At 34.6% G+C, this 18,839-nt stretch overlaps 3 protein-coding genes across 4 annotated transcripts; 2 read left to right on the forward strand and 1 right to left on the reverse strand.

Moving 5' to 3' along the window:
• The first annotated feature begins 80 nt into the window (after window positions 1-80).
• Window positions 81-2,390, forward strand: LOC121808285 (cytochrome B5-like protein). 2 transcript variants are annotated; one of them, XM_042208690.1, is made up of 7 exons: window positions 81-237; window positions 433-522; window positions 600-637; window positions 1,141-1,218; window positions 1,323-1,414; window positions 1,601-1,690; window positions 2,072-2,390. In XM_042208690.1, exons 2-6 carry the CDS (start codon window positions 444-446, stop codon window positions 1,665-1,667), a joined length of 354 nt encoding a protein of 117 aa, XP_042064624.1. In that variant the 5' UTR covers window positions 81-237; window positions 433-443; the 3' UTR covers window positions 1,668-1,690; window positions 2,072-2,390. The 2 variants fall into 2 exon arrangements, with proteins under 2 accessions (XP_042064624.1, XP_042064623.1); XM_042208689.1 differs by having other exon boundaries at window positions 82-237; window positions 2,091-2,390.
• A 546-nt stretch (window positions 2,391-2,936) lies between these two features.
• LOC121808526 (uncharacterized tRNA/rRNA methyltransferase slr0955-like) lies at window positions 2,937-5,311 on the reverse strand. Its single transcript, XM_042209064.1, has 2 exons — window positions 3,450-5,311; window positions 2,937-3,182 (listed from the first exon to the last, which is right to left on the reverse strand). Exon 1 carries the CDS (start codon window positions 5,069-5,071, stop codon window positions 3,467-3,469), a length of 1,605 nt encoding a protein of 534 aa, XP_042064998.1. The 5' UTR covers window positions 5,072-5,311; the 3' UTR covers window positions 2,937-3,182; window positions 3,450-3,466.
• A 5,984-nt stretch (window positions 5,312-11,295) lies between these two features.
• Window positions 11,296-14,961, forward strand: LOC121809994 (receptor-like protein kinase HSL1). Its single transcript, XM_042210865.1, has 2 exons — window positions 11,296-14,223; window positions 14,296-14,961. The coding sequence occupies exons 1-2, from the start codon at window positions 11,604-11,606 to the stop codon at window positions 14,709-14,711; spliced, it is 3,036 nt and encodes a 1,011-aa protein (XP_042066799.1). The 5' UTR covers window positions 11,296-11,603; the 3' UTR covers window positions 14,712-14,961.
• The last annotated feature ends 3,878 nt before the right edge of the window (window positions 14,962-18,839 follow it).

Raw genomic sequence — 18,839 nt, forward strand, 5'->3', positions numbered from 1 at the left:
CATAATTCTGTGTAAAGGAATTCTCAACAAATTAATATTTAGAAAATACTACTCCATTAAATGTATGCGTTCACAACTTTACACAACAAAATCATCCCCAAGTCCCAAGACCCAACTAATAATTTTTAGCACACTTGAGTAGGAGGTGGTGTTCCGTGTTCATCCAAATTAGTATTACTCCGCCGGCGAAGTCTGACTCCTCTTTCAGCGCCGCCGCCGCAATTTGTTCAATCTAAGGTACATATCATCCATCTCTTCTTTATCTCTTCCAGAAACGCACAAAGCTCGTTAATCATGGTGGAATTACTGGAAATCACAATGAGCTGCTTCAGCTTATCATATACTAATATGAATGCTCCTTCGTTGCCTGTTTTCTATAATTATAGCAATTATAATCTTCTTTTGCTCATGTCTTTCTATGCTCGTGGGCAGATAAACTAACTATGGATCTATTAATGCTGACTCTGTTTCTTGGATTTGTATCGGGGATCCTCATTCTCATTCCTCGACTTCGTAAATCTGGTTAATTTTCTTTTTCTCTATTTTGTTTCTGTCAATTCACACGATTTCGGCTGACTCAATGAATTTGGTTGATGCAGATACTGGAAAAGGGGCGCAGCAAAAGTTTGCTTCTCAAGTATAGATTCGAATCTGTTGTTTTTTTGTTCCAGGCAACTAATTCGAATTTGGATTTCTTCAAATCAAAAACTAACTTTACTCTCATGTTGGCTTACATATATATGTTGTTATGATGAAATTTAAAAGAACCGGATGTAGAGAATTCTCAAATTATCCTTGATTTTTTGTTGTCATTAGTTTCTAAATCATGATGATTCTGGAAATGAAACTGGCAACCATTTTTAACCTTGAGGCCTGTTTGCCTTAATTTGCAGTTCTCTTTCTTAAAAGATTAAACGGAATTTACCTACAAAGGAAAATACAAAGATAATTATGAATGCCACATGTAATATTCAGGGTAAATGATGTATAGAGTTTGAGATCAACCATTTCAATTTTGAATGTCTTTTAGTCTAGATTTGCCAAATTATAATGCATGGTTTTATTGAATTACTTGGTTGGTTCACTGTTGCCCTTTTTCCCTCTTAGTCTCTTTCTGATTGTCACATTTAATTTGTTTAGGCATCCAAAGCATACACCAAAGCTGATGTTTCATCACACAATAAGAGGACTGACTGTTGGATCATCATAAAAGATAAGGTTTTCTTCAGAACTCAAATCTGATAGATTTCTTGAAGTCCCTCTGTGATCACCACCATATGGACTTTCTCTGAGAGATACCGATTGATATGTTGTGCTCTTAGGTCTATGATGTTACCTCCTATGTAGAGGAGCACCCTGGTGGTGATGCTATCCTTGTACATGCTGGTGATGATTCAACTGAAGGCTTCTTTGGGTATGTCTTCTATATCATCAATAAGTCGTGACTACAGAATGTGTGACGCAATATTTGACCTACTTCTTGAAGATCCTACTCTACCACTGTTTAATCTTCAACTGTTCCACTTCATGTTTCACACCCTTCTCTTGTTTTGCATAGTCTGATGAGTGAAAATCTAAGACAATCTATTTCTTGTAACAGGCCACAACATGCTACACGTGTCTTTGACATGATTGAGGACTTTTACATTGGTAATCTAGTGAAGTAATTATTTGGACATTGACTCAATCGGTCAGTTTTCTTCAATCATGTAATTTTGGAGCTCAATCGTATTATTTTTTAAACGTTGCAGTGCATTCAACTTAATTCCTCGTTTCTTTTTTGTTAATCAAACTTGTGAACCCTTTTGTTCTTCTAGTTTGATCACTGATTTTATTTCTTCCAGTAGTATCAGATTAGGAAAAGTGCAAACTGCTCATGTCTTAGCGAAGATAAACCCAGTATTAGTCGGAAATATGATTAGCTTGGTTTACTTGGCCATACATAGCACGTCTTATATTCACTACTCCTGTTGCATACTGCTTGAAGAATAACTGACACATACTGCTTTCAAGTAGGAAGCACGTTGCATTACCTAAATTGTGGAAAGTTTGGGTTTTCTTTCTTTTATAGTTCTTCGATATGTATGTAGAGGCTCAAGACAGACCCTGAGGATTCGAAAAACCAACATGAATATGTATCTGAAGTATCTGGTTGATTGCAAGTGAATTCCTTAACAGAATAACTGCTGCACTTCTCTAGTGACCGGAGTGGAGGACTCAACTCTGATAACTTTTTTTACATTTGATACGTTATGCACTTATGCTTCATCTGTACTGCTACAAGTGGCGTGTATACCTTTTTGAGCTGTCCTACTATAACTGAGACATGGCTCAAAAAAGAAAACTTTTTACACACAATACTAATGAATTTTACCTCTTTAAACACAAAACACAAGTTTCATTCTGTGTAATTCATGTAGGCCGTTAGAAGCAAGACATTCGGGTTAATATGAGATAAATATAATTTGGAGCGGTAATATGGATGTTAAGAACTACTACATATTTAGGGGTTCATACTTAATTTGTACCTAAAAGTACTGTAGTTGAATCTTGATGAGCAAATTCCAAAAAAAATATCTTTGCACAAAATAATGTTTTAGCAGACAAAAAAAGCTCTATAACTGATGGTTGCAAGTGAACTAACAGCAACTCTTTTATGAGTATATTGCTTAGAAAGTCATCTTACAACTTATACGACTTTTCATTTCCTTTAGTTGGACGCTTTAGTGGTAACTACTTCAAAATAGCCAAATTAAAAACAACCTAGTAAAGATTTTTGGCATCCGATGTTAACCACTTTACCACTATGTCAACTTACGCACACATTATTTCATTCTTCAGCCACGCATTCTTCATTCTAATTAATAGTACTATATAACATGCACATTTATGCAAAAAAATAAAGCGAAATTACATTTTGGATACATATCATTTTTTTGGTGGTAATTCTATACAACATTTTTTAACTTATGGAAATTAAATAAGAGAAAAAAAAGCAGGTGTAAAAAAAGGAAGACAAAGAAAGTGTCTTTAAATATTGTAGCAACAACATATTTAACGCCAAAATCCATCTTCCAAAGTAATAGGGTCTTTTAATGATGGCCTGATGGGAATCTGTGTGTCTTGAGTATAAATATATGCAATATAAGACTGATTTCGACATTGCCAATAATCCCAAGAAACTGCATTATCATTAAATGAAAATATATGTCATGGTAAAAGGTCTCGTGATAGTGATTCACTTGAATGATGCATAAAATCAGCAAAACCCTTTTGTCACATGAAAACAGCAACAAAAATTTTTAAAATAACATGCTATCATAAAAATAGCCAGATAAACAGATTTTTGGCCTGTATCTGGAGAGAAAAGGAATACTATGTTGGACGACCATCTAAGTTGAAGCATACATTTATTTAACCTCAAACCAGACACAAGCTCAGTTGATTACCGGAACATCTCATTCGATTATGATAAATTGCTTTCGCATGTATGGCTGTTGTAGCCGCTTCCTGTTAGGTGATTGAGCAGAACACCAGCTGCAACACTTACATTCAAGCTTTCCACCGCCAAGAAGGAGGTCAATTCTTGAGGACTCTCAGCATTTTCCACATCCTCATCTCCTGTTGGCATCAGATCAACTGGTAGATTTCCAGGAATCCTAATTAACTGAGTGCACGATCTTTCCACCAATGGCCTCAAACCAGTTCCCTCACTTCCTAGAACGAGTATCGTTGGTGCACCAGGAACAACTTCATCCAAAGGAATAGCTCTTTGAGAAACTGCACCTCCAAGAACCCGCCAACCGTTTCCAGCTGAGGATGTCAAGAACTGCATCATATTCTTACAAGATCTAAGTTCCATTAGTTCAAGCGAACCAGCACTGGCTTTGCTCACAACACCACTCAAAGGAGCTGAGTTCTTAGCACACAACACTACTCCAGCAGCTCCAAAAAAGTAAGCAGAGCGGATGATTGCCCCAAGATTCTGAGGGTCAGTAACTTCATCCAATGCCAACCAAAGAGGGCCCTTCTCTCCCTCTGTAGAAACCGCGTCCAACTCCCTTATACCAACCATTTCCAAGGGAGATGCATCCAGAACCAAACCCTGATGAGGCCTATTATCAACAATCATGTTGAGATCATGCTTGGACAGCTCGTTTGTGCTTAGTCCGATTCTGTCTGCCATCTTCAAGATTTTCTCAAACCCCTTCTTATCCTTTTTCTTCCTATTATTACTACTTAAGTCCAGCCCTTCCTGAACATACAAAGCATAGAATTCTCTCTGACCAGCTGAAAGAGCAGCCAAAACAGGACCAACTCCATACACACCTTCTCCCACTATTCTTGGCATTGTAGACTCCTTCGCTTCTTTCCACGTCTTTCTACCAAAACTTTCTTCTCTGTTCCATCTCCTGGCTTCCGGTCTCTCAAGTGCTGGCCTTGCTTCAACATAGTTGGCATACCTCTTCCTAATGTTATACCACCTAGAATCATTCTCGACCTCAGCCTCCTCCTCCTCTTCATCCTCGTACTTAACATAACCACTACTTCTATTCCTGAATCCATCTCTCCTGTTCTCTAACTGTGGCCTTTCGGCATTATCTTCCGTGGAAGCACCACCTCTAAATCCATTTCTCCTCCTCTCTAACTTTGGCATTTCGACACTCTCTACCGTAGGAGCCCCCCCTTTTAAGAACTTCTCCGCCGACTCCTCCCACGAAGACTTAGCCCCCTTGCTTGCCCCATTTTTCACAACCTTTCTACGAGCCCCTCTTTCCTCGGACGCAGCTAACCAAGGAAGGGGCTTTTCACTTGTGTCAGCCGCCTTGTTTACGCATGAACTCGAGAAACTCCTCCCTCCAGATAGTGAACAGTTCAGGAAACGATTTAGCACACAATTTCTGGGCCCAACAGATAGAAACTTCTCGAGAGGTCTTCTTTTACTCGACCCAAGAATTAAATGGCAACCAGCAATTACGGAGACGGGCTTTGGAGCTTTAAGCTGACAAAGAAACTGTGTGGGACGTGAAGAAATCCTAAATGCTAAAGGTAACGCTGCAGGCTTGGACATGGTTACTAGTTTATGGAAAAGATGAGTTATTTGGTACGACTATGGATTAAACCGTCAAACTCAAAATCGATTCTGATAGGAGGAGGTGAAACGAAGAACTGAGAAATCAAAACGTATTCTGCATATAATTTAATGTATAGAGATACCTTTAATCAGAATTTTGACGGTGGGTTTAAGCCTCTCTGAATCGTGGAAGGGGTTTATCCATCTTTCATGTAGGAGGACTGCCAAAACTGCAAGAACGAGTGAAACGATGCCGTTGGGTGCCTTGGTGATGTATTTCATCAAAACATTATTGATTGGACTCAGTCACGACAAGCCCAACGGCCCAACCCATTTATGATGATCCAATCTTGAAACCGAACATATCCAAATTCCTGAAATGCAGGTTAAAAAGGAAATCAATTTTAATAAAATAGTAGTAATTCAAATTATATACTGTACACATTAAAATATGAATTTACTATTGTCTTTTTCCTAATTGCATCATCTTGCCTACTTATTTACAGTGTAAATTCTTTTGTTTTTCTTTACTTGTTGTTTGAGGAGTGGTTTGAACATTTTATTTTTTATCATAAAAAACCTATTGAGATAACGTTAACATTGTAAATGGATTATAATTTTTTTGTTGAGATGAAAATGGATTTTATTTTATTTTTCTGTTTTCCTTAACACAAATAATTAACTTTGACTAATTTTCTCGGTGAGCATTAGTGTGTGATAAATGGATTTGGCCGAATCACTTTCTCATTTTCTGCGGAGATCCACAAAAAAAGAAGTTGATTTGTCTGTAGTAAATTATTTTCCAAGATTGACTGGAAAAAATGATAGAAAAATCACGGAATTCATGTGTATAATCAAATGATGAGAATTCTTGTGATTCATTCATATTTTCCTACAACAACTCTACTCTTTCGAATCAGATGTGCTTTCATTTTATAAAAATGAAAAATTAAAATTTAGGGCTAATTAAAAGATTTTAATTTTAATATTAAAAAAAATAATCAAATCACAATCAAAATTAAATTTACCAACAAATTATTTTGATAACTAAATTGTAATTTTAATTTTTGTAATTAATATATTTAAAAATTTCATAAGTAGTATTTTTTATTTAGATTTTTTATTTTATACTCCCTCCGTCCCACAAGAATATGCATTATTTACTTTTTAGTCCGTCCCACAAGAATATGCACTTTCCAATTTTGGAACCAATTTTAGAAACTCCTTTCACTCTAATGAGGTGGAGTCCATTCTCCACTAACAATACTTTAATTACTTTTTCTCTCTATCTCTCTCTTACTTTTTCAATTTTGTATTAAAACTCGCGGTACATATTCTTTGGGGACGGAGGGAGTAATAATTTAAGAGAAACAGAGAGAAAGAGGATTTGAAATAAAGTGATTGAAAAAATGAAGTGAAAAAATATCATTTTATCTATTCAAACTATAAAAAAATATCATATAAAAAATTAGAGAGAAATAGAGAAAATATCATATCTCGTACCTAGATATGAAAGTCCAAAATGCCCACCATGCCTGCCTTAAGGGGCATTTTTGTGTAAAATTGTGATGAATAGTGAAAAAGTACTATGAATGTGATTACATCTTAGTTCAGGGAATACCCATGATATTTTAAAGTTCAGGGACCGTTTGCGTGCGAAATGCATATTTCAGAGACCATTTGTGTTGTTCACTTATAGTAATTTTATAGAAAAATGTGAGTAGATATTGTAAAATGTTTTAGTAGAATATCAAAACACGAGATCTACTTAGTAAGTAGAGTAAAATTAAATGAAATAGTAATACGATATTTAATTTTTGAAAGAGATAAGTATTTATAACTAGAGTGAACTACATAAATAGCATCTGATATTTCATTTTGCACAAAAATGTTACCTGATTTTTTTTTATATTTGGTACCTAAAAATCACATTTTTTGTATCTGGTGATAATTTTCAGCCCAAAAGACCATCTAAAACACATTTTTACATTTTTGCCATGGGGGATATTTTTTCACATACATAGTAAAAGGACCTAAAATAATTATAAAAATCTTGTCTCTTTTTCTTATTTTCTTCTTCCTTATTTCATTTCTCTCTCTTCCCTAATTATTTCTTCTTTATTTAATTGGTGTGCCCAATTTGTAGGTAATTTTTTTGTTTACTTTTTTAAGATAAAAGTAAAATTTGATTCAATGTATCACAATTTCATTTTTATAAAAAAATAATATATTAATTCTGCACTCGTGTGTTTTGCCAGTACACGCCTTTGCACGATATTACTATCTCAAAATGTTAAATCAAAGTCATGATTAATTAATTTATTAGCACGATAAAATCTTAAAGTCAAATGAAAATATAAGTATAAATTTACGCATTAAAATAATGTCACATCATGAACGATAGTCGATAAACACACCAGAAAAGAAAATGTCAAATGCTGAGAACAATAAACACACCAGCACCAATTAGTCAGCTGTCAGCAGAAGAGACGTGCGCAATGTGCCCTGACTCGTGAATCACATTCAACTTAGGCAACTCACCTTTTTTATATTTGACTAATGATATACTCCCTCACCCTCCATCATATTTTATACTAATATTCATTTTACTTTAACAAATATGTGGAATAGCATGGAAAAGTTTAGTAGAATTGAATTCTACTATTATTACATTTTTTGTAATGAAATGTGAGTGTATATATATTTAAAATTGAAACAACTAAATAATTTTTTTAAATTATGATGACATAGCAAAATGAGACATTATAATATAGAGAAACGAAAGTATGTATTTATCGTTTTATATACTTATTGTGATCGTGTTCATTTTGGTTGATTGGCTAAGTTTCTTTGTTATGGATTAGATTTAGATATTATATCCTTGACTGAATACTTTTTTATAAAAGAGTAGAGCTCTTTCTATTTTTGTTATAGGCTACTAATAGAATTCCATTTTAATGAAAGAGTTTAGTTTTATTCCAACTTTGGGAGTAACACATAATCATCATGCGTCTTTATTAATAAAACGCATAACTATCATGCGTCTGTACGTGATGACGCACAACCATTATGCGTCTTTCAAGACTCATAACCCTTATGCGTCTTAGTGTAGTGACGCATAACCCTTATGCGTACTTTTTTTATAAAAGAGTACACGGATAATCAAATTATTCGGTATTCTTGCTGAAGAAAGTATTTCATGCACAATCAAATTATTCGGCGGGGCAAAATGAGAGATTTCAAAATACAGGGTTAAATTGAACAATGTTTTAGTTCTTGAGATTAAATTAGATGGCCTTTCAGATATAACATCGGGTTCCAAAAATCAATCAAGAGTTATGATATACTCCTTTTGTCCCAACTAAAATGACACTTTTCTTTTCAATTTGTCCCAAATAAGATGACACATTTTTATTTTTGAAAATTTCCTCTTTTTAAATATTAAAATTTTCTTTTCTTTTTCCTCTTCAATGAAATATTAAACTCTCTTTCTTTCTTCATTTAATACTTACATATACCCTTCTGTTTCAGTTAAACACATTAACCAACAACTCTAAATCTTGTAATGTACTTTTAGCCGGGACAAAGGGAATAGTTAACTACTTTTAAAGTTATGATTGACCATAAGTCAACCCAAAACAATTTAAATGACAATTTTCCCTTGTGGAGTATTATATAATTAAATGACAACTTACTATACATATGCATGAGTTAACATATACTCCTTCCATCCACCAATATAAGACCAATTTAACTGGGCACGAGTTTTAAGAAATATGGTAAAAAGTGTGTGGAAAAGATTAGTAGAAAGTGAGTTTTACTTTTATATATTAGTTTTACAGTGAAATGTGAGTAAAAACAAATGAGACATTTATTGGTGGACAAAATGAGTAAGATATTAGAAATGAAGGAATGGAATGGAACGCATGAGAATGAAATTGAGATAGAAATAAATGATTTTTTTAATGATTGAACACGATAACATGAATTTTCCGAAAAATGTCACACTTTTCTTCATAAAAGATGTCACATTTCCGTATTTTTTAAAAAGTTTTTTGTCACATTAATATAAATATATTATTTTTTTTCTCACATAATATACAAAATAACATTTCTTAAAATCTCATGCTAGTATCTAAATGTGTTATCTATTATGGAACAGAGAGGGAGTACTAAATATAAGCAATAGCAAGTATCGTAATTGGACGTTTATGTAACAAATGTTTTGTTAACATTCTTGATCATGTATCTCATTTATTTTTATCTCACTGATGTCACACTTTCAAACAAAAAGATTGAACAATGGCATACATGCTAAGAGTTTATAAAACTAATATACCATATTTAATAATTTGATGATAAATATTAGTAGTAAATAATAAATAAATATTTTTAAATATTAATAAATTTAATAGTGGAATACAAAGATGTTGGAAAAAAGTAACCGAACAACTATATGCTATGATCTAAAAAGTTGAAGTTCATATGTATATTAGCAGAATGAGTTTGATCTATGCAAAACCTAATTTTAATCAGTGTTGTTAAAATCGCGCCCCGAGCGCGCTTGGGTCGCGGGTCGCAAGGGTCGAGACCGACGTCGCCCCATTGTGGGTGGGTGGGACGAGATTCAGGGGTCGCCGTTGGGGCGGCTGAGGCGGCTGGGTCGAGCGGCTGAGGCGGCTGGGTCGAGCGACTGGGGCGAGCAGCTGGGGCGAGGAAGAAGAAGAAGATCGTCGGTTTCGACGGAACCAGCGTAGAGAGAGAATGGGGAAGGGAAAGTGAAAGAGGAAAGTGAAAGAGAGAGAGTGAATGGGCTTTTGCATATGAGGTGGGGACCACTTCTGTTTTGCTAGTTGGTCTTGACAAGTTGTATATTACTATTTCTTTACATATTAATGAATATTTTTTCGTATGATGCAGTATGTTTTAATACATTTAGTAACACTTAGTTTTTTTTTAATTACACGTATTCCATGAAGTATTATTGCAATATACAAATTATATTATTATAAAAGAAGTATTATTATAAAGAAATATTATTCAACATAAAAATCAATACTTAATTTTCATAATATAATTTTGAATACTAAAAAAGTATTTAGACAATGGTTTCAATTATTTATTTTGTGTTATACTTATGACTTATGAATTGTTTTGATATTTTGATAATTTCTATTTTCCACTTTATCTCTATTCACATGAATTACATCGACATTTATATTATTTGATATATTATAAACATTAGAGTAATATATTTATTTGATTTAATATTAAAAGGCAAAAAAATTAGCCTAGATTAGTGGGTCTCTCGACCCCGTCGACTCGTCGACCCGCGACCCGAATTTTCACCTTATCGACCCGGTGCGACCCTCGACCCTAACAACACTGATTTTAATACAAAAACGCAAAATCAAGTATATGAAGGTTATTTTTAGGTCATTCTTAGTTTATTTTTAGATCATTATAGTAAGAATGACCCTAAATGATCTTAACATGATCTCAAAACCGAATTTTAAAATAGTACTATGACTTAAAACTACTTAATAATGACGCTCCGTATTTTTGCTTAATTATTGACTATTAGATTGACAAATGTCGAAGATCAGGATTTAGTCTAAATTTGTATTGATCATTTTACTTAATAGTAAAATAATTGATATGGCGATTTAATAAACAGAAGCCCGTGCTTTTCATGTAGTAAGTCGTAAGAAAAACGGCTGATAGCTTGTACTTTTATTTTACTCGAATTAATTTGTATGTCATCTGTCACTCCCCGATGCAAATACGTATACTTTATAGTACTTCATCTGTCCCACAATAGGAGTCACATTTGGTATGAGCATGAATTTTAAGAAATATAAAAAATAGCGGGTTGCAAAAAGTTAGTGGAATACGAGGTCAACTTTTTTATATTAGTTTTATAATAGAATGTGAGTGAAGTGAGTTACTGGAATATGAGACCTACTTACCATTTATGGTAAAAAAAATATGTGACTCTTATTGTGGAACAAATCAAATTGACAAAATGTGACTCTTATTATGAAACGGTGGGAGTATTTGATAACAAATAAATTATTTTTAAAATTACTTACATTTTTATAGTAATACATTCAGCTAACTCTCCAATATATTAATGAATTTGCTCAACGAGACTGATCAAATAGAATAAAGTGGACGTGTGCAATTTCTTTGGTGAATATACAAAAGCACTATTTGATCTCAAATTAGGAAATATTTTGTTTTATACGTGAAGATCTAATTACATTCTCATTATTAGTGAAACATACTTTCTTGCGTGGAGTAAATTTTTGCAACCAGTTCGAGAAAAAATACTAATCTGCAACTAAAATAATAAAATGAAACAATCTAAAATTCGGAAACGTAGCTGAAATAGCAACGGAATTTTCAAAAGTCAGCTGGCTCTGGTCTTCATTTACAGCTTCCTCTCTGCTTCATACTTTCACATTGCAACTCTCTTCCTCTTTCTTTGCTACTCCAAAATAGAGAGAGGAACATCTGAAGCTGTATCATGCATGCTTCGTCCAGCAACATGATCAAACATGGATTCTCCTTAGTCCTCATCATCATCCTATTTCTCAGCCTACCTTACAATGGTATCTCACAAAACAACGATCCTAACCAAGAGAAAAACATCCTCCTCGGACTCAAACAGCAATGGTCCAATCCCCCCTCCCTCAGCCACTGGACACCGTCGTCCGACCACTGCACGTGGCCAGAGATCACATGCACGAGCGGCTCAGTCACAGGACTTGCGATAAAAAACGGAAGCATCACGGAGGAAATCCCGCTGTCGATATGCGACCTCAACAACCTCACCTACATCGATCTCCAACTCAACTACATCCCAGGACATTTCCCCACTGTCCTCTACAACTGCTCCAGGCTTGAATACTTGGACCTCTCTAACAACTATTTCATTGGAACATTACCTGATGACTTGGATCGTCTTTCTCTGCAACTCCAGGTGTTGATCTTGTCGGCCAACAACTTCTCCGGGGACATCCCTGCATCCATAGGGAGACTGCTGAACCTCAGGTCTCTTCAGATGACAGCAAACTTGTTCAATGGCTCCTTCCCACCAGATATAGGCGACCTCTCAAATCTGGAGGAGCTGTCTCTGAGCTATAACGCTTTTTCACCGCAATCCATTCCATACAGCTTCTCTAAGCTGAAGAAACTGCGAAATCTGTGGATGACCGAAGCCAACCTGACCGGAGAAATCCCTGATGGCATTGGGAATATGTCCGCCTTGGAGTCTTTAGATTTAAATACAAATCAATTAAGCGGTGGCATTCCTGGCAGCCTCTTTCTTCTCAAGAATTTAACTAGCATGTACCTTTACAACAACAGGTTATCTGGACCCCTTCCTCAGAGTGTCGAAGCCCCAAAGTTGCAGATTCTTGATGTTTCCAACAACACTCTTAATGGGACAATCCCAATTGAGTTTGGGAAGTTAACGAGCCTTACCGGTTTGGCTTTGAATTTCAACCAATTGTCCGGGGAGGTACCACCAAGCATAGCCAGGTTACCACAAATTGTAGATATCAAGCTGTTCACCAACAATTTGTCAGGTGTATTACCGCCGGAGTTTGGGAGGTACTCGAAAATGAAAACATTTGAGGTATCTGAAAACCAATTTGAAGGTGAAGTGCCTAAATATCTGTGTGAAAATAAGGTCCTTAGAGGGGTGGTTCTCTTTGATAACAAACTGACAGGCGGGTTGCCAGATTCTCTTGGTGATTGCAGCAGTCTGGTGGTAGTGCGAATTCATGACAACAAGCTCTCTGGTAGAATCCCCGATGGTTTATGGAAGTCAGAGAATCTAACTGAGCTGATGATAGGCAACAACTTGTTTTCTGGTGAGCTACCGCACAAACTAGGCTCTAAAGTTGGATTGCTCGAGCTGATGAACAACCGTTTTTCGGGTTCAATTCCAGCTAGCATATCTTCTTGGAAGAATTTGAGCGTGATGGGGGCAAGTAACAATCTATTAAGCAGTGCGATACCACAAGCATTGACTGCTCTTGCATCTCTGACAGTTCTTTTGCTAGACGGTAATCAACTTTCTGGTCCCCTGCCATCAAATATAGTCTCATGGAAATCTCTCACAAGGCTGAATCTCAGTAGAAATCAACTCTCTGGAGAAATTCCTGCAACAATGGGCCGGTTGCCTAATCTCAACTCCTTGGACTTGTCAGAAAATGCTTTTTCAGGCCAAATTCCCCCTGAATTTGACTCTTCAATGGTATCTTTTCTCAATGTCTCCTCAAATAAGCTGTCGGGAAGAATCCCAAGATCGTTTGAAAATGGAGCTTTTGAAGGCAGCTTTCTGAACAACTCAGGACTCTGTTCCAATATCGTATCATTGGGACTCAGCACTTGTGGTGCTGAAACTAGGAAATCCAACAAGTTCCCTTCTGGACTCATTGCCGCAGTCTCAAGCACCGCGGCAGTGGCCTTCCTAGCAGTCTCTCTTTACACAATGTATGTCTGCAGAAGTTACAGAAAGCGAAAGCAGGATTCAAGCTCAACTTGGAAGCTCACTTCATTCCAGAGGCTAAATTTCACAGAAGCAATTATATTGTCAAGCTTGAGAGATGAGAATCAAATTGGAAGTGGAGGATCTGGGAAAGTATTCCGTGTCCCCATAAGTCGCTCAGGAGAATATGTGGCTGTTAAGAGGATCTGGGACAATGTCAAGTTAGATGAGAAACAATTCCTAGCTGAAATTCGTATACTGGGCACTATTCGGCACTCTAACATAGTGAAACTACTTTGCTGCATTTCAAGCGAGAACTCAAAGCTTCTCGTCTACGAGTATATGGAGAACCACAGTCTGGATAGATGGCTTCATAGCAGAAACAGATCACACAACATCTCGGGCCATGTTGTCCTGGACTGGCCCAAGAGGCTGCAGATTGCAATTGGAGCTGCTCACGGGCTCACCTACATGCATCATCACTGCTCACCGCCAATTATCCATCGAGATGTGAAATCAAGCAACATCCTGCTAGATTCAAAATTCAATGCAAAGATCGCAGATTTTGGTCTAGCAAGAAAGTTGATCAAGCATGGAGAACCAAATACCATGTCAGTAGTAGCCGGCTCCTTTGGATATATGGCTCCAGGTAAGTACTATATTAGTATGATTTTATAAATCTCATCTGATTCCTTGAACTTATTAACCACATACATTTCAGAATATGCTCAAACAAGAAGAGTGAGTGAGAAGATTGATGTGTACAGTTTTGGGGTGATCCTTCTTGAATTGATAACTGGAAAAGAGGGTCATTACGGAGACGAGAGTTCATCCCTTGCTGAGTGGGCATGGCGTCACATTCAACAAGGCAAACCAATACTTGACATTGTGGATGAGGATCTAAAGGATCCCCTCTACTTGGAAGACATAAACACTATACTGAAGCTTGGATTAATCTGTACCAGCACACAACCTTCCAGCAGACCAGCAATGAAGGACGTTCTGCAAATCTTACTTCGATGTCAGCCCATCAGTGACAAGACAAATGGTAACGAATATGATGTTGTTCCTCTCCTCCAAAGTTCTGACCCAGATACCTGCTTTCAATCTGATCAAAGTGTTTTCACTTCCGTATAATGATGAGTTAGATGAGATCTACATTTATACATCTTTACTAGTAATCTCCATATAAATTAGCAGGAGGTACACTGGATGTTCAGATTTAGTAAAATCATTATAAGCTAGTAGAAAGAAATAGGAACAGAACACCAGATATGATGTGATTGTACCACGAGTGCAAGTTTTCACCTTTCCTATTTTTATTTTGGCTGTCGCATTTACCTATTAATTACAACTATATAGATTAATAAAGTGTTTCAGTATTGCACGCCTGTATGTTATATATCATCTGATTAACTGAAACACAGAAGTCAGATTTGTGTTCTAGATTGTGATGTTAAAATTTTCTGCACAGAATTCCTACGGCAGAATTTAATTTGGAAACTGAATTAGGCCAACTAGTATTCAAGCTTATATTCACGATATCTAGTTAGCAGATTCTACAAAAGTTGGAATCACAGGAACAAGATAATTCCCAATTTCCATATTGAGCCTCGTGAAGCTGATGCATTCAATGTCTATAAAATAGCCAAAACTACAATTGCCACAAATTTGTGAGTGACAAACAAATCATAACCAGAATGGATTTCATCGTCGTATTCAATTCAGCATCTCCGTTTTCGGTCAATGGGAGACCAGGACTACACAGAGTCATAGATGAGCTGATATCACACACACATAAAACACTGTTAACTAATCAAAAAATCAAGAAAACCAACATAATACGTTTGCCTAAAATAGAGATCCTTCACTGTGGCTGAAAAGCTAATAGTTGGAATTGCACAAGAATTTTTTACAACTCGCTGTTGCTTGCAGTCCAAATCCTTCAATAATTAATTACCTGGAGGAAATTGAGGCTTAAATTTCATCATAATTTGGGATTTTGGTCCTCAGCAGTATTCAATCGATTTCCCAAAGTGATGATCTACAAAACACCTAAAACATCCAACATCAAATTATACATCTGATGCTTCTAGAACCGCTTCACAACTTCCTGTAAATTAATGCATGACATGCCAACTCATTGTTCATAATTTAGATTTTAGACCATGTTTGGTCGTGGATTTTATCCGAAAAAGTAATCTGATTCCTTAAATTTTAAAATCATGTGTTTGTTTCGGGTTTTAATCAAATTGGGAAAGTAATCAGAATCCCGAAACAAGGAAAGTTAGTACAATTTTCCAGGATTCTGAATCTATAACTTTTCTTAGGTATTCTTTTTCCAAGTCTTAGGATTTTTACATATTTAATGCAATATAAGTATAGTTATTATTATTATTATTATTAATTAGAATGTATAAAAAATATTAAAATTATAAACCATACTTAATTATGGTATAATAAATAACTATAATTAAAATTATCATAATTATAACTATATTATTATAATATTTTTAAATATATATTTGTTATTGTCATAATACTAATTAACAATTTATTAAAATAATTAAAATATTATTATATAATATAGATTATATAATAATAAATAATAATTATTATTTTATAAATTAATAATTAATCAATGAAATTTTAAATTATAAAATTTATTCAATTATAATATCTGTAAATATGTGTAATTATAATTATAATAATTATATTTATTATTATAATCATAAATGATTATAATAACTCCATGTAACTATAATTGCAATTATATTATTATATATTATGATGGATAATCCATATTTAAACTAATAAATATATTAATATAATTATTATCATTTGTAATTAAATAATGTATTAAAAAATTATATTATTATTTTTTATAAATAAAAATAATAATAAGTAGGAGTATAATTTTAGTTTGGTGTTTAAATCAAATATAAAATTTAAAATCTTGATATAGTAAAGTTACTAGGAATCACATCCCCGAGATTTATTTTCCCAAGAATCATTTTCCTTGCCAACTTTACTTTCACGTCAACCAAACATGGCCTTAGTGTATAGTCCAGTTTTAACTAGACTACAATTAAGTATCGGTTCGGCCGGGTCAGTTATGGTTTAGAAAATTAATTGAAATCAGGGTCGTCGATTTGGTATAATCGTTGTCTAATTTCATAGTTGTTAGTTGTAGACCTACATCTAATAGGGCTAGCTAAATCACGGTTTTGATCTATATAAAACTAGATTTAAATACAGAAACGAAGAACAAAATCATCGGTATGACTTTATTTTTAGGTCATTCTAACGACGTTAAACCCGAATTTTATAATATAACATAAAACTGCTTAATAACTACCCTCCGTATTTTTGATTAAATATTGAACTTAGATCACTTAATCCTAGGGCCAAGATTTGGGCTGTAGATTTAGATGCATTTTTGTTTGGATCAACTCTCTATATTTCATAATTAATTTTATAATTGAAAAATATATTTTATGTATAATTATATTTATATTTTACGGTATATACCGCAAATTCGATATATTATGGTACATACCGCAATTGTGATATACCACAATATATTATGGTATATAAAAATTCATACCATCATATTTCAGTAAGGTGACATACTGTACTGAAAATCACGATATAGTAAAATTTAATATTTTGAATTTTTTTAGTATAGTACACTAAGAGTGTCCACAGTGATGGCGCCGACGGCCCACTGCTGGACGTGTAATATCCTTAAGTTAATTTATTTATTTTTAGTTAGAATTTATAGTTTAGTAAATAGTGTGTCTTTTATTAGTTATATGTTAGAATTAGGAAAATAGAAAATTGGAAATGGAGATAAATATGAGATAAAGAAAAAAGAGAAAGAAAAAGAATAGAAAGTTGATAGTAAGTTGGAAAAAAAAAAGTGTCACATGGGAAAATTTAGGAAGAAGAAGAAGAAGGAAAAAGAAAATAGAAAAAGTTTAGAGGTGGATTTTCAAAACTCATCCCTCTCCTCTCTCTTTCGCTCTCTCTCCACGCTAACCTCCTCCGTCTCTGTATAAATTTGATAACTCCTCTACTCCCTCCGATCAGCCACCGTGACAACTCCAACCACTCCACCATGATACGAGTAGCACACACCACCAATCGCAGCTCTCAATTCCTGGCTAAATTCCACGAATGTACGTCATGGGAGATGATATCCGCCATTTGTACCCGGAAGAAAAACATTTCCAGTGATGGGAAAGACGCGTGAGCCTCTTGCGTGTTTTAACCAAACACGCGATAGTCTCTTGCGTGTATACAAAACACGCGTTACTCTCATGTGTGTTTTAATTAAACACGCATCAAGCTCATGCGTGTTTGAATGAATGAAAAATCGACGCTTCTCCCCTCTTCCTTCACTCCCAGCAACTCCCTCTGCACGCCCAGCGATGAGACGGCGAATTCGACATCTAGCCGACGAAAATCGAAGTGAATCCGACATCTAGCTACTCCCATTCCTTTTTTAAGTGTTGTTAGGTAACTTTTTACCCTTAATTTCGATTTTAGTTGGTTATAGATTTAGGGTTCATGGTTTGAAATTTTTTGTTGAATTATTGAATTTGTGAATTATTGAAATTGGTGTCGAATTTTTGTTGAATTATTGAAATTGGTTTCGAATTTTTGGTGTTGGGATGAATTTGTGATGAATTTGGTGTTGAATTGTGATGAAAGACATATGTTAAAAGACATATTAAACTTTACAATGTTTATCAATCTTATTATTTTATAATTTGTTCCAATAAAAAAAGTATACTTTGCTTAATCGGATTTAGAATAGTTAAAAGCAAATTAGTTGAAAGCACCCTCAACTTTAGATTTATTTAGTTCTCTTAACAATAAAAATTGATTTGTTTTGATAAACTAAGATTGTTGTTTGATGAAAATTGTTGTTAGTAACTAAGATTTGGTGTTGGATTTGATCTCAGAGAATTGAACTCTATATGAGCTGATTGAATTTTGAAATATAAGTAAAATATATGGAGTAATGTATACTAATTGATTTTTATATATACACTTAACTAGATGACGAGCCGAAGATCCTTCTATATTATAATTAAACATGTTGTTAATTGTTGATTATATTAGGATGTCGCGATATGGACCAGAAGATCCTTCTGTATTGCATTATCAGCACAGTCATATATCTCGCAAGGCGTGGGCAGGCGACGAAACAACTCCTTTCAATATTCGACGCTTTGAGGGCCATTTTTGGGAAATAGA

Source organism: Salvia splendens, chromosome 6 (assembly GCF_004379255.2).
Source record: "Salvia splendens isolate huo1 chromosome 6, SspV2, whole genome shotgun sequence".
Lineage (NCBI taxonomy): Eukaryota > Viridiplantae > Streptophyta > Magnoliopsida > Lamiales > Lamiaceae > Salvia > Salvia splendens.

What these genes read in the sequence shown, in the direction of transcription:
- LOC121808285 (XM_042208690.1), top strand. Translation starts at nt 444, where the DNA reads ATGGATCTATTAATGCTGACTCTGTTTCTTGGATTTGTATCGGGGATC. An exon ending in AGCAAAAGTTTGCTTCTCAA is followed by an intron (nt 638 to 1,140) that starts GTATAGATTCGA and finishes TAATTTGTTTAG; the next exon opens with GCATCCAAAGCATACACCAA. An exon ending in TCAACTGAAGGCTTCTTTGG is followed by an intron (nt 1,415 to 1,600) that starts GTATGTCTTCTA and finishes TTCTTGTAACAG; the next exon opens with GCCACAACATGCTACACGTG.
- LOC121808526 (XM_042209064.1), bottom strand. Translation starts at nt 5,071, where the DNA reads ATGTCCAAGCCTGCAGCGTTACCTTTAGCATTTAGGATTTCTTCACGT.
- LOC121809994 (XM_042210865.1), top strand. Translation starts at nt 11,604, where the DNA reads ATGCATGCTTCGTCCAGCAACATGATCAAACATGGATTCTCCTTAGTC. An exon ending in CTTTGGATATATGGCTCCAG is followed by an intron (nt 14,224 to 14,295) that starts GTAAGTACTATA and finishes CATACATTTCAG; the next exon opens with AATATGCTCAAACAAGAAGA.